General features: G+C 33.6%; 2 protein-coding genes across 2 annotated transcripts in view; one reads left to right on the top strand and one right to left on the bottom strand.

Moving 5' to 3' along the window:
• Positions 1-31: 31 nt before the first annotated feature.
• Positions 32-14,276, bottom strand: LOC103575123 (chaoptin). The gene is made up of 8 exons (XM_008554769.2): positions 14,213-14,276; positions 12,271-12,454; positions 10,253-10,400; positions 9,154-9,264; positions 6,074-7,782; positions 4,149-4,903; positions 1,219-1,735; positions 32-392 (listed from the first exon to the last, which is right to left on the bottom strand). Exons 2-8 carry the CDS (start codon positions 12,452-12,454, stop codon positions 52-54), a joined length of 3,765 nt encoding a protein of 1,254 aa, XP_008552991.1. The 5' UTR covers positions 14,213-14,276; the 3' UTR covers positions 32-51.
• Positions 4,345-15,858, top strand: part of LOC103575115 (NADPH oxidase 5) — a 36,290-nt gene continuing 24,776 nt past the window's right edge. Inside the window, exon 1 of the mRNA XM_008554758.2 lies at positions 4,345-4,387. The gene's annotated coding sequence lies outside the window, so the exon portion shown is untranslated. The remainder of the gene's footprint in view (positions 4,388-15,858) is intronic.

Below are 15,858 nucleotides of genomic sequence, written 5' to 3'. Positions count from 1 at the left end.
TCTGAGCAATTATATAAATATTTAACAAAGCATTACCGTAATTTGGAAGTACTAGGTACAGTCGATGCCGAATCTGATGATAAAAAGAAGAATAACAACTCGGGAGCCGAGTTGGGACGGTAATGGCGGTCGTGAGAGGTGTCCGGAACTCAAGGCAGACGCTTGGCAAGCAGTGTGAGGTGTCCCGAGGGTCAGAAGCACTCGATCTGACGAGTAAGATGGGGTAGTTTCTGTGCAGACTGCCCGTCCTGCCTGGCTCCTCAGTTGTCGGGCGTCTGACTGAGAGGCTGTGTGAATTTGCCGGGCCTCACGGAGCCATCGACGTAGCCAGAGACTTAGCCATGCGATCTCGCAATCACACTCGAGGGGATTCCCCGACACCTGAAGACCACCTGGAGAATTTCGAATCATATATAAATATATATACTCACTTACAGATCTTTTCACACTATTCTAACATAACTAAAAAATAATAATACCCTCCATTGTTATTATTATTATTATTATTCTATATACTGATCATTATATATATAAGAGTAATTTGATGTCTATTGTCTATTTTATATACGTAAATTTATCTATGAGCTCGAGCAATAACAAGTATAATTAATTTAATTAATATTTAAATTTGAATTTTTTTAGCGGGAAATTAATTCACGCGGTCATCAATTTAAATTTAAAAATTATTGGAAAAATTCGGACTTAAATTATTGTGTCAAAAAAAAATATTTGTTTGCTCATTGGTTTGAATTTTTTTAATTTTAAATCAAAATTTTTTGGTGTAAAAATTTAAAAAAATTATTATATTGGGATTTTTAAAAAATTTTGTGTCATAATTTTAACGTAGACACTAAAAGCTTTAAAATAAAATTTTTTACGTCATATTTATTTTTTAGTGATAAATTTATAAAACTATTTGATGAACGTGCATTGAAAGTATAATTAAATTTAAGTATAATAAATGTAAAAATGAAATATAAATTAGAGATTAAAAGTTGATAATAACAAAAATGTGTCAGAAACAAATTTAAATGTAAATGACTCAAATACGAATGAAAAAATTGTACAGTAGAAAGTAGAAAAAAAAGTTGTCAATGTGAATGAAAAAAATAAAATAAAATAAAAAAAAAGTTGCATAATGGATGAGTAAATGTGTACGTATGATAAATTGTAAAATAAGTATTAATATGTATTAGGTAAAGTTTGTTTAATAGTTACCGGCAACGAGGTTCGTGCCAACAGTTTCCCATGAGAGATTCCCATAGATGACTGAAGGGCTGAGCTCGTTGATATGATTGTTGCGTAAATCAAGTGTAAGCTGCGACATTGTACGTGCCAGCGATAAAAAGATATCCGACTGGAAGCGTCTTACGTGGGTGTCCTTGATTCTGAGAATAAGCTCGCCTGCTTGGATGGTCAAGAATGCTTCCGGAGAAATAGCCTCGAGCTCTTGACCCGTTATCGTAAGCTCCCTCAGTCGCTTTGTAAAAGTATTGTGTATCTGTGTCTTGAGTATTCTCTCGGTGACTTCTATCTCGACGGTGCGCAGAGGTAATCCACTTAAAAGTCCTTGTAAATTATAATTATCAACCGAAGGCCACGTTTGGATACTCAGTTCTTTCAAGTACTTTAAATAACGTAAACACTCGTTATCAATAAATCTGATACGAGATAATTTACGTAACACCAGACTCTCAAGACGGGGATACCCGTAGAATGTCTCTTTCTCGAGGGCCTGTAACATCCCAAAATAAAAACGGAATACATTTATATTCACACACGCACGCACACAGACAAATACATTAAGCAAAATGGGATGCTTGGGAACTTTTTTTTACTAGAAATCTATTTTAAACTTTTTTTAGTACTCTGTTTAATTAAAATTATACTTGGTAATTTATTTAGTTATTTATAAAAAAGTATATAACTTCTTAGACACTGATAGCTATTTATATTATTTCTGTAAATATTTTTTTTAAAGATAATTAAATTACCATAGGGAGTGGAATAAAAAAAGACACCATTTTTAAACAAAATTAAATTTTTTTAATTCTAATTTAGACTTTGTCGTTTAATGATAAAAAACACGAAAAAATTTTTTTTTTGCTCAAAATTTCGAAACCTTCTTACTTACCCCGTTTTTTTTCTAAACTATAAATAAATATTTACAAAAGAAATTTTTTATTTGGTCAAAATTTCGAAAAATTTTTACTACTTGATCAACTTACCCCATTTTTTTTTCTAAACTATAGATAAATTTTTACAAAAGAAATTTTTTATTTGGTCAGAATTTCGAAAAGTTTTTACTACTTGACCAACTTACCCCGTTTTTTTTTTCTAGACTATAGATAAATATTTACAAAAGAAATTTTTTATTTGGCCAAAATTTCGAAAGATTTTACTACTTGACCAACTTACCCCTTTTTTCTAGACTATAGAAAAATTTTTACAAAAGAAATTTTTTATTTGGTCAAAATTTCGAAAAGTTTTTACTACTTGACCAATTTACCCCGTTTTTTTTTTACTCAATTAAAATGAATGAGTAAGAATCGAAATCTATAAACATAAATTTTACCACGCATTCCATTAGTAGACCCACTTGCCAGATTTTTGATAAAGATAATTAACAAAACAATAAGTAATAATAATCGCAATCAATTTAATGCCTTATATCTGCAGGCTATAGTCCTCAGCATTAATAATTATTGGCCTATGATATTGCGGCGTAGTATGTAGTATATTGTATGCTAACTATTGGTCGGAGATTTGGCTGTTTGGAGCAGCCGCTCAAGTGTGCGCTATACCTTAACCCTTATAATCTTGGGTTTTACTATAATCAATAATCAGTACCTCTAATTACTGTAACCTGCAAGTTCGGAACAAGCTAAGCGAGGCCATGAAGAGTAAAAAGTTTTGTCTGTTAATATAATTCGGCCCGGATATGAAACTTGAGGAGTTTAAAAAAAACTTATGAGTATTTTTGTGAGTCCGATAAATGTAGGCCGTATGACTAATTTATCAAACTATCGCTTGTAATTATTAAAGTTTATTATAAATCTTGTTATAAAATATAGTGTCCGAGTTACTTGGTCAACTTGAGGTCATCTCAACCCAAGTTTTAGTTTAACTCCGTTAAAACGGGCCCTTAGTCTCTAATCCCGAGGTATCGCTGCTTGACCCTCGTTCTCTCGTTCTCGTTCTACTCGAAGTAGGTACAGACGGTGTGGTTTCTCTTCTAAAATACTCGGTTTATCGGGATAGAAAGTTCATCCCCGTTAAAAAATATTGTTCTAACACTTTTGTAAAATAAAATAGCTTTAACGTTATCGGTTTGTAGAAAGCTACTGGCCACTCGGCTTTTCGAAATTCGCCAAACATTATCATTTGCTTCATCAATAGCGTAATACTGAAACAATATTACCTTCCGAGTCCCTTATATACATATATATATCTATATATATAGTCAGAGTAAATACCTGAGGTGAAGAGAGACCAATTGTCTGAAATACGTTTGCGTTGGACTAAATAATGTACGTCGGAACGCATAATGGAGTATTGTATTGTGTTGTATTGTGTAGGCTTTAAGTGAGTAAACGTATTCAAAATCTATTGACTCCTTTAATTGATCAGCTGATAAAGCAGTTTAGTGTTAAAGCTTTATTACCCTAATGAAGTAAACTATAGCGTTGCTAAAACTCGAATCCAAATACGCCAGCAGCCATTTTGCAAACCAAAGATTTAACAAATGTCATGTAAGCTATTAAGAAAGTCAATTTACTAGAGATGTGCGGATAGTCCGAGCACCAAATATGCGTATGGAATTTTTAAAATTATTTTTTAGTTTTCGAACCATTTGGAGGTTTACAAATAATCAGAAAATTTTTTCCTACATGACAAAATTATATTTTTTTGAATAATTAAAATTTTTTCAGGATGTAAGCGGAACTGAGACATGAATTTACAAGATAATTACTTGAGAAAACAAAGCTACTATTCAAAAATTTAAAATTTGAAAGAGAGTTGAAATTTCGGGATTCAAATAAAAATTTTGAATTAACATTGACAATTTCTGACGTGTTGATTTTGACAAACTTGTCTATTATTTACATATATATGATGTAAATGGACACAGTATGATTTGATCTTACCTCGATAGGATTGTCCGATAGATCGAGATGTCGTAGAAGCCGTAGTCTGACATCTGGCACAGCATTGAGGGAGTTGTTAACGAGCTTTAATACCTTGAGGGACCCGAGATACTGTACATTTGCTTGCTCAAAAGCTTGAATAGCGTTGAATGACAGATCGAGAATGTTGAGATTGCCCAGCGGCAGGACTGGCACTCGTCTAAGACCACAATTAGCCAGATAGAGCTGCCTCAAATCTGGTAGGTAATGGAACAGTTCTTTGAAATTGGCCTGTATGTGATTGTTTGACAGATTAAGGCTCAGTAATTTGTTGACCGAAACGAAAGAATTGTCAGGCAATATTGTCAGGCGGTTATTTGCCAGGTTTAATTTAATAAGCTGGGAAAGTGGAAACGCGGATGAGTCCAAATGTTCAATTAAATTTTCGGCTAGATTCAAATCGCGGAGTGTGTAACCCACTTCGAGAAACGCTAAGGAAGGCACGATACTGATTCTATTTGAGCTCAAATCCAGTGTCTCGATACGTGTACCCTCAAACACGTCGCGGGATAACGATCTTATATGATTCCCTGACAAATTCAGGATACGGAGATTACGTAGATTACGAAATTGCTCCGTGGATAATTGTGACAGTGAGTTTCGGCTCAGATCCAATTGTTGTAAAAGTGATGTTCCGTGAAACGTCTGCTTTCTTAATGTCACCAGCCGATTATCTTGGAGGTTCAGTGTCTCCAGATGCTCTAGTGCAAATGTCCCTGGAATATAAATTATCAAATTTTATAAAGTAAAAATATATTTATATTCGCGTATTGGGACTAATTTAGATAACAAGTTAACAATTATTACAATAAGTAATTTGTATTACATATAAGCCCTCATTTCTTAAGAGGCTCACTTTGCCCTACTTTTCCTAACTAAAAAATTACTACACTTCAAAAAATCGGGAGTTAATTCAGAGTGATTACGGACTCTATTTAAATTTCAATTTATTCAAACTTTCGTTTTAAAAAAAAATCAATCTGTGACATCGGAGTAATCTGTATTTTCTTAACAGTCATCAGTCCTCATTAACTCTGAATTTAATCCGCGTTAACTTTAAATTTTTTACACTATATCCCAAAAAAATGAATATTTCAAAATTTGTTTTTAAATTTTCCCGCGCTGCCCTAGTAACCTCAAAAAAAAAATTAATGTAACCCGATTAAAAGAGAGTCTTAAAGTTTTCTAAGAGACATAATTTAAAAAAAGTTTGTTAAGATGAAAAAAAATTTTTAATTAAAAAAAATAAGCAAAATTGTCGTTTATAGTTTGTATGAAATTAAAAATAATTTTTGTTTTCAAGCCTGAGTGATCATTAGGTCGTTTAATTTAACCGCTTTTTAGATCATGATTTTTAATGGCCACTTTAGTCAAGTGCTTAACTAGGATTATACCTTCAGTGCACCGAAGCATGAAAGCACCGCGTCAGAATGTTGCTTTAACACACACTGCGACATATATATATAGATACAAAGTTATCTATATGCACATAAATACATATATACGTATACTGATAGGTATGTACATAAATACATGGATATGTATGCCTTACGTTTTAGAAATGTCACTTTGAAATAGAAATTACACTCGACTACCTTTATTCCATTTGTACACGCATATGTTAAATGTTGGTACATTCGTACATTGAAATAGCAACAACTCGTAACTTGATTATGCTGCACTTAATTATTTAACTTTTTATATAAAAAAAAAAAACATTTTAACAGCACTTTCAACGCCGTAAAAACCTATTGTGCATGAGTTAATAAAAAACAAACATACAAAAAAAATAAAATGAAAGAGAGACAGAAGGATAAAAAGGATATTTGTCAACAATGGAAAGTGAGAAAGCGGGAAAAGTTTAAAGAGTAGTAAAAATAGCTCACCGGGATATAGAGTGACGATATAATTTCCACGCAAGTACAGGGTTTTCAAATTTGTAATCTTGGCGAAGGTATCACTGGGCAAGACCGTTATGTTGTTGTAACCGAGATCGATGCTAGTGAGATTATTCAATCGAAATTGAGTATTTATTGTCGAGATAGAATTGAAAGAGACGTTTAGTGAAAATTCCGTACCACCGGACTTGACAATTGCATCCAAATCAAGAGCAGTTAGAGCGTTAAATTCTAAATTGAGAAACCTGAGGCTGGATAACCGACGAAATGCACCCTTTTCCATTGTCGTGATACGGTTGTAAGCCAGTGAAACAGTTACTAATTTCATACAATCTTCAACAGTACCGGCTGATAGAAAATGTAATCGATTCCCCGTCAAATCTATTGTTCTCAGTTCTGTTAAATTTGTAAATAGACCCGCCGGCAATTCCTCCAAATAATTATAACCTATTTTAATGTCCCGCAACTCGCCGTGTACTTCCGGCAAAAACAATTTATCCGGGAGATAATGCAGCCGATTGGATTCCAAATTAATGTAACGTAGCTGGTTGAACGAATAGAGTGCCTCTGATTCAAGTACATGGAAATTGTTGTTGTCGAGTACAAGCCACTGTAAATTGGTGAGTGGAGCAAGAGCTATTTTCGGATAAATATCTGTAGAAAATGCGAAACTCATTTCAAGAATTTCTAAACTCTCTTCAATACCCAAGAAGGCTTTGTCGTCTAATTCGGTCAATTGATTGAATGACAAACTGAGTTCCCGCAGTTTGTATGCCCCTTTGAAAGTTCCAGACTTGAGTTTTGACAGCACATTGTTTCGAAGAAGAAGTATCTCGAGATTTTTCGCCCACTCAAAGTCCCCGGGGAAGACATAGCTGATTTTATTGTAACCTAAATTAAGATGCTGAAGCCTTTGACACGAGGATAGCGCTGTTACGGGTACTGTCAGTAAATTATTTGTTGCCAGAGAGAGGACACGTAAGTACTCGTTGTATGATTCAAAAGCATCTGCGGTAATATTGTAAATATTGTTATTAGCTAGATAGAGGTAAGTGATCCTCTTGAGAGTCGACAATGCACTCGGGATGTTATGCAGATCGTTATTATCCAAATTTAGGTACTCCAAAGTATTCTCGAGACCATTAAACGCTCCGTCGTCAATGTAACTTATATTGTTTGCTGACAGATGGAGCCGACGAGTTTCCACAAACCGGAACACACCAGATGCTATCACTGACAACTTATTGTTTGACAAATTCAAATCTTTTATAACAACTTTCGTTGAATTTTTATAAACATTATTACTGATAACAGCTGTTGTCAAAACATGAATAGACTCAATCATGTTGTCACTCAAGTCTATCGATTCAATAGAAGCGCTTTTGAATGCCGACGGTAGTTCTAGGATTTTTATCGAATTTCCACGCAAGTATATTCGGCCCAGTGAATTCAAATTAGCAACACTCTGCGGAAAATTAGTTATCAAATTATTATTCAGACTTATTGTACGAATATTTCGAGCCAATGACTCTTCTGGCACTTGTTTTATGTTATTATCGTCCAAATTTAACCACATTAAATTATTAAAGTGTGATAACACACGCGGAAGTTCGGCTATACTGTTATCCCCGAAAAATCCGTTGGTCAATGTTTCTGACACATGGCCCCAATCAACGTCCAAACTTGTCATATGATTGCTGAAAATAATTCAAAAATTTAAATAAATCACTTTTTACAGAAATACATATGATACTGAAGTCAGCCAACGTTTAATAATTTTTGAATTTTATTTAAAAGCCATACATTAAAAAAAAAATATTTTTAAAAAATTGCACCTATAGTTTTTTTAATTTTCTACAGGTGCATTTTTTTCATTTTTTTTTTTTTTAATATTAAATTGTTAAAAAAAAATTCAAAAATTTTTAATCGTCTGCGAACTTTAAATACATAACTGGGGCGAAATGGGCCGCTATTTATTGGAAAATTTCCGCGCAAAATGAAATCGTTTTGAAAAAAGTGGGAAAAATGTAAAGTAGGGTAAATTGGCCACTGAGTTAAATTTTTTCATTAATTTACATATTCTACGAATTTCTATGAATGATAAATTTTTGAATAAATTAATTTTTTATAGAAATTACGTCTCATTTTGTATTGCGTCTCAATAAAAATGTACTTGAAACCCAGTAAAATGAATAATTGAATCAGTTATCTTTTATTTGATTTTTTAATTTCATTTTTAGTGCAGATAAAATTTGAGTACGATAATAAATGATAAAATCAATTTTAAATGAATTTTTTTTTTTGTAGATTCATAAATGGCTATTGAATATATTTTTTTTTATCGGCCAATTCGAAATGGATTATTATTAAAAAAAAAAAAAAAAAAAAAAAAAAAAAAAAAAAAAAGATTATAGGAATAATGGAGGGTTTATTTCATTTTATAAATGTATATATAACTAATACTATGCTCGGCAATGGGAAATGAAATGGTATAAACGCGGGAAATAGAAGCCGCGGGCAATTAACGTATCGGATACTTTTTAATCCGCGTATCGGGTGTCTGAAAAAAGCTGTGCGGCGGTTTGAAAAATATATACATTTATATATATAGCCAGTTACATAGCTACATAAATATAAAATATATATTTATATATATATATAATAAATTTTGAATTTTATTGTAGAGCTCAGTTGTTTCGGTGTACCGATACCGGAAGCAGAAAAAAATATAAAAAGTTTCTGTAAGACTTTTTTATCATTGGAATTCGTTTACTTAACGTTATTGTTTATTATTCGTTATGGAATTCATGAATAATGAAATTTTCCGAGACTGAAAGACTAAAATGGATAAATATAAATTTTTAAGTAAATAGAGAAGTTGGATATTGTTCGAAGGTAAAAACTATTAATCGTATACTGACGTAAGATCGATTTAGAGGAAGAGCGTGACAACAGTAAAATCTAACTTGTTCTCCCTTTTTATTTTCACTATTTTTCTTATTCGCTTTTTGTGTGACTTTGTCGTCTTCTTATACTTCTTCTTCTTGTTAGTTTTTTTCTTTTCTTACCTGTGCATGTTGAGCCAATTCAACTTTTTCAATCCTCGCAGTGCTTTGAACGGCATTTCCTCCAACGAGTTATAGCTCAGATCCAGTGATCGTAAACTCCCCGATACTCCGCTGGTCAAGCAAAGAAAAATTTTTTAAAATTAAAAAAGACCGCCATTGAATTTTTTTTTTACTCTTTTTCCAATAACTTTCGATTGAAAACGATATTTGTGAAGGTAATAAATATACCACTTTACAAAAAATCATTCGAGAGTGATAAAATATAAATTTTTTCAAATTTCTGATATTTTACTTATTACTTTTTTTTTTTTCTAAATAAAAATTAAAAATTTTTGTTTTGAATTATTAAATATTTTCGTTATTAAATTCATTAAAAAAAAAAATAAATATATATATATATATATGTCTTTATTATTTTTTATTTTTGACTCAATTCAGGTCACGAATCAGATAAAATATTAAAGGATTTTTTTTATTTGTAAGCCGAGTAATCCTCGAAAATTTTAAATCGCTCAGATTTTTTACGTCCAATGAACTGACTCATAATTTCGGCTGAAAAGAAATTAAAGGATTTTATCTTTTATTTTTTTTTTCGCAAACAATCGAATTGTAAATTTAAAAATAATATTTTATGGAAAAATCCACATTACATATATATATATATTTTTTTATTGTTTTCTTAAATTTGGTTATCGAAAAAAAAAATTTATTTAAAATGCCTTTGGATAATAGAAGAAAAATAAAGTATTATAATAGTAAAAAGTTCGATCGCAGGGTAAGAAAATAAATTATAAACAAAAACAGAAAAATTTAAATGAAAAATAAAGAGAGCGACAAAGATAAAAGTAAAATAAGAAAGAGAGTAAGTAATCGATGAAAGACAATTTCCGTGGGCGTAAAATACACCGGGTCGCGATCAACGAAACTCTAAAATAAAAAAATACAAAAAATAAATAAATATATAAAGTACACGTATAGTAAATCGATGAAGATTGGAGAAGAAAGTAAGGGTCGAAGTAGTAAAACTGCATATATATACATGTATATACTTATGGGCTATATATAAAAGAGTATATGAACAAGTAGTGCAAACACTCACACGAGAGACTTCTCACCGATGCTCACCAGACGATTGCTCATGAGCCCAAGCGCTTCAATTCCCGAGGAACTCACCAGTGCGTCATTTTCCAGTGCCAACATTCCCGAGTTCACGATGTCCAGCTGTGCCACATAACTCACCGATACATCTAAGGATAAATAAAACTTACGATAAAGTTAAATTTTTATCTCCACAAGCCCACTAGTCTTAACTTGTCACACAAAACTCAAACTTGTGACTCGTGAATTCTAAAACTCACGACTCCAAGTCTGAGTTCACTGAAAATTCATCCCCTTTTTCATCTAAAACTCTTTCCTTAAATTTTTCCAACCAAGATCCAACTATCTCTTTGTCAAGTCAATAACAAAAGTCTTTTGATAGCGAACTTGGCTTCTATTAACAATAGATTAAATGTCTTGTATATAAAGTACTTAAATTATTTAATAATAACAACAATAATAATAATAATAATAATAAGAAGGAGGTATTGGTCCGAGAAAATTGGGAATACGACGAGCAGAAGGACCATAAGGACCAGAAAGTTAAAGTGCATTGTGGTATCCCTGTACACCGCTTATTGTTTTCTATTGTACATCCGTATTAATGCTTTCTCCTGGTATTCAGGAAATAATGGATATAAATTGTGAGGAAACTGCAGTATTCAGTATGCTAGTCCCTTCATACACATATATTATATAACCTACAGCATATAGTCTAGTGTCTAGTGTCTAGTATCTAGTATACACTATCTTATATATATATATACTATATAGAAGTGTACTGGGTGCAGTAGATGACTCTCCAGACCGCTCGTAGCGAGTATACGGCACCCGAGCTTTCGCGTGATACTGGCTGGTGTAAAACACTCTGGCCCTTTTTGTGCCCAACTAGTTATGAATTTAACACTGCATAAACCATGGACTGCACACTTTTTAAAATTATTATCACATGGCGATGCCGAGAATGCGGGAACGGATTAGCGCCAGATTTCGGAGAGTCACAAGGTGTTAAAAGTCACTTATCATTCGCTAACTACTACACTGTACTATAGACTATAGTATACATGTGGACACTGTTGTAGAGAGCGTAGGTTAATTATATGTGGATTGCAAATACATGAGGTTTCATTTATTTTGTTATTTAATTAATTAAATTCAAACAAAAATACTCATTAGAGTTATTGCGAAATCTTTTTCAGATACGCGCACTTGTATATACATATATATATATATGTATATATATATATATATAGAGATATGAATGCATCGCGCATAGACTCGAGCTGAAGTAGGTTGCCGGAGAACATACTCTAGACAGAACAAGTGTTTTCGCGTCGGAGTGCTGGGTAAAAAATAGTAAAAATAAATAGAGAAGACTAAATTACGGAAATGTGTCTCTATATCCTTTTGAAAAGTGCATATAAAATGTACATTCATACTTGCTGATACAGTGTGGGTGAGTGGATGAATTTATGTTTGTATATATGGAAAAGTTTGAGTGTGTGAGCGAAAAACGCGAGAAAACGTTAGAGAAAACGTGTATACAATTTGAAAAGTGATACGAGATGTCTTTGATGTGGTTTCCTCGGATGTACCTTCTAGTCGATCATCAAAGGCATCCACCCTAGGTTTTCACAGATACATATATATGTCTATATAAAAAAATGCTTATATGTATACATATATATATCTATGTATTCTTGTGTAAAAATCTGGTACATATGGGTGCGATTGTACATCAAGTGGTAGACTTGTTTTTTTTTCGTTTCAAGGTTTCAAGTATACCGGAGTACAATAGACTTTGTTGCATGAATGGAACGAGAGTTTTAGTTTTTTTTCTCCCTAAAATTCTCCCTTATTACTCTATTTTTATTCCTTTATGCTCTATAACTTACACATTTTTATTGTTAAATTTATAATTTAATTTAGTGCCCCATAGATTAGTGAAAAGTACCAAAAGTCTGTACAATAAATAAATATTTAAAAAAAAAAGGAAAAGAATAAAAGATAGTGACCTACCGGGAAATCGAGAAAAGGGCACGCCGAGGCAGCTGATGTCCATTCGTGTAAACTCATCTTCATCCGAGATCCAGCAGAGACACATAGTATTGAAGGCACAGGGCACGTTGTAAGAGTCGAGGGGGTGTACGTGACATTGTAGCAGAATTATCGTAAAGTAAAGGAACTTGCTGGTAGTCTCCATCTACAACGTCAAATGTAACTACGAAATCACCAGAGAGTCCAGAAAATACTGGATAGAGATAGTGGCAAGTAAGCGAAAGCTCTCAGATAAAAAGTTAAATGGGTAACGATCTCCAGAATATAGTTGAGGGTACCGGTATGAGTTAAGTAAGAGAAAAGTGTGGGATCCCGTCAAATGTTGTTAGTTATAAGCCGGGAATGGAGGTGTACATTCGGTGAACTCGACTTTAAGATCTCTTACTCGGTAAATGCACGTTGAATGTAAACAAAGCTTTCTTAGTTTATCTTATAAAGTGCAGAAAAGTCTTTCCTCAAAAGTATCTGCCAGAAAACATACACTTTTAAAATAAAAAACTCTAAACTCCACATTTATATTATATATAACTCGATCCACAAAACTTGTCTTATATATATTTTATATATACACTGAAAAAAAACGGTGCGAGTCCGGTATCTTGGTGTTAAAATTTTTATGGTATTGGAAAAAAAAGTATTATTTTTAAAGTATCGGAAATCGAACTGTATTTCAAATGAAAAATTTTTTGCTTCAAAATTAATATGATTTATCAGTTTATAGAGTGAATGAGTCCTTGATTAAATTCTGATGTTATTGAATAAAATATGCAAACAAATTTTATGATTAAAGTTTCGCAAACCAAGTCACCCAGAAAAATCAGAGGTGCAATAAAAATAATTATTGTAGTCGCTTCATATTTAATTTGAAAAGGGATCAAAAGTTCAGTTTGATAAAAGTGACATTGCTTACTTTATAGGTATTTAAATTACTTTTATCTCAATTGATAATGGTTTTGTAACTTTGTCGGTCCAACGTCTAAATACCGTCGTCAAAATTATCCACGAACTTTAATATTCACATCAAAAATATCCATGAGAAAAAAAATACTTTTATTAAGAACATTTACTTCATACAAGAACATATATTCTTGATAATTTTTGAGAATATATAATTTTGTCTCAAAAATTCGTAGAATTGAAGGAATTAATTTTTATTTAATTCAAGTAAAGCTATTCTTTTATTCACTTACAATATAATATCAAATTCATATAACAAAAATAAATTTGATCCTCTTTTCTCAAAAAATTGATAATTAATAATGACAAAATAAATATTTTCAACAGATTTTTTGAACCAAGAAATTATTGTTTGGAAAATAGTATTTTTTTTCTCAGACAACATTTATGACAAATTGTAATATTTGGCCCTTTTTTCAGGAATATTGTGAAAATTTTGTCTCGTGAATATTTTCGGTACAGAGAAACAAAATTTCTTGGCTTTTTTGCATCATGAATCGAAAACAAAAATTTCCTTGGGGTGAGAAAAATTTAATTGAGCCAAAAAAATTTTTTCTGTTTATGGATGTTAGTCCTGTCACGAATTTTTGACTGTAGACACTTATGCTCACACCCTTATACTCCGTTCGTAGTTAATTAACTCATTACGTACACCATCTTAACACCGCTACACCGATTCCATTTTATTAACACCGCCTTTGTACAGTGTATATATAAATATATATATATATATATTTTTAAAACGCCTTGCCACACTACCGAAGACAAAAAAAAATGAAAAATTTGATGACTTAAATAATTGAAAGATGTTCCGATAGCAAAATAACCGAAAAGTAAACTAACTATAGTATGTTATATATCCAGCGGAAAAAACGTTAATTAAAAAGTAGTTTGTGCATAAGCAAAAACACACGCTCCGTTGAATAATGTATAGACACAAACGAACCTCGTCTCTCTTTTCGGTTTGGCTCTTCCCATCCAGGTTTTCCTTTTCCTCTTCCGCTTTCCTCTTTTCTCTTTCTCTCTCCCAGCTCCAGTCGTTCTGGTTGTTGTTGTCGTTGTTGTCGTCGTTGTCGTTATATCCGTTCGTTTAAATTCCAAAGCGCAACTTTATGGCATTTACGGGAATGGAGTTTATTGCTCAAGGATGCCAGTGGCGAGAGCAACACGCCAGAAGATGACACTCGCCGTTTAAGAGGATAATCATGTATCTAAACGATCTGTGCGCCGTGTCCACATATGTGGAGACATATATTTGTATGCATGTACGTTTGCAGATAAAGTATTTTTACATGTTACAACTACAAACTAACAGGAACAAACTCAAGTGTAGTATTTTACAAAGGGAAATACACAGGGTAGAAGTGATAGTTGCGCTCAGTGGTTCCGACGTCAGCCGCCGGCCGGCTTGATTTTCCGGCGGGACCTCATTCTCTTGGGGAGTTGAGCCGTTACAGCTTAGCTTATATTACAGTTGTACAGCAACAATCAAGCAACACTTGACAGCCAGTAATTTGTCTTGCTGTCTAGTATAAATAGTTTATAGATGAAAGATGTAACTCAGCAAATGGCTACTCCAGGATTTATTATCTTTTTTTTAGCAGGTAAAAGTACAGAGGATAAAGTTTGTACATATATATATGAACATATATATGAGAGTAGTTAGAAGACACGTTACGTAGCCCGTAAGACGAAAGAACCCGTACTAGAGTACGCGGGACTGCGGAGTCAGCAGTTGTCGGTGTAGCAGCGGCGCTATGCTACTGCTTGCTCTACTCGAGTCGGTGGTGAAACCGGTGGTGGTTCACTGGTAGCGTGGCTGCGTGGCGGCCGTGGCGGGTATCGCCAACGGGGATGCACACATTTTTATAGTAGTAGGAGTTTTAAGTAGACAGCGTGGTAGAACTGGTGGCAGAGTTCGAGCTGGTGGAGGTGCTCGAGGTGGTGGTGGAACGATACTGGGAGAGATGAGTGCAGGATTTGCAACAGTATGGGTACAGATATAGCGGGGGTAGTGTTGGGCTAACGGGTTTTCGCGAGAGGGGGCACGTCAGCAGAGGAACAAGGAGTCACGAGTACAGTCATACCCATAGTAGTCGGTGTCGTAGTCAGACAAACTCTCTCTCTAATGGTTTAGTTAGTATGCTATAGCTATAGGTAGAGAGTAAAAGCACGAGTAGGGTAGGAAAAGGGGTGCAGGGATCCCAGTTGAGAGTTTAGGGTAGAAGTCGCCTGGAGAAGGGGGTAAATCGAAGTTGCGCAAGTGCCGAGCTCGAGCGCAAACTCCCTCCCCTCCATGGACTGTCGGTATATGTGCTGTCAGTGTGGATTTCGCACTGTGCACCGTGCACCGCTGTGTTGCTGGGACAGGTTGGTATATAATGCACACACGGAGACGATTGTGTGTTATGGATCGCCACAAAATTGCCGGAGGATTTATCGAAAGGGTTGATCCTGTGCGTTTACGTACCGCGCGTCCGTTACGACCATCACGCGGGATAGGATACCGCATCAGAGTTTGCGGAAGCCGTACATAGATTCGCTCTTTGTTGTCTAGCAGTTGAATAGCTTACTGTAGAGTCTCTAGTCTCT

The sequence above is a fragment of the Microplitis demolitor genome, chromosome 7, assembly GCF_026212275.2.
Source record: "Microplitis demolitor isolate Queensland-Clemson2020A chromosome 7, iyMicDemo2.1a, whole genome shotgun sequence".
Classification (NCBI taxonomy): domain Eukaryota; kingdom Metazoa; phylum Arthropoda; class Insecta; order Hymenoptera; family Braconidae; genus Microplitis; species Microplitis demolitor.
Note: the sequence above shows the minus strand (reverse complement) of the source record. Positions and strands in the feature narration are given on the sequence as shown.

Excerpts from the sequence above, each read along its gene's own strand:
- LOC103575123 (XM_008554769.2), bottom strand. The coding sequence starts at position 12,454 with ATGGAGACTACCAGCAAGTTCCTTTACTTTACGATAATTCTGCTACAA. Across the intron at positions 9,265-10,252 it reads ATCGGTGAGAAGTCTCTCGT|CGGAGTATCGGGGAGTTTAC; the intron begins GTGAGTGTTTGC and ends TTGCTTGACCAG. Across the intron at positions 1,736-4,148 it reads TATCGGACAATCCTATCGAG|GCCCTCGAGAAAGAGACATT; the intron begins GTAAGATCAAAT and ends GGGATGTTACAG.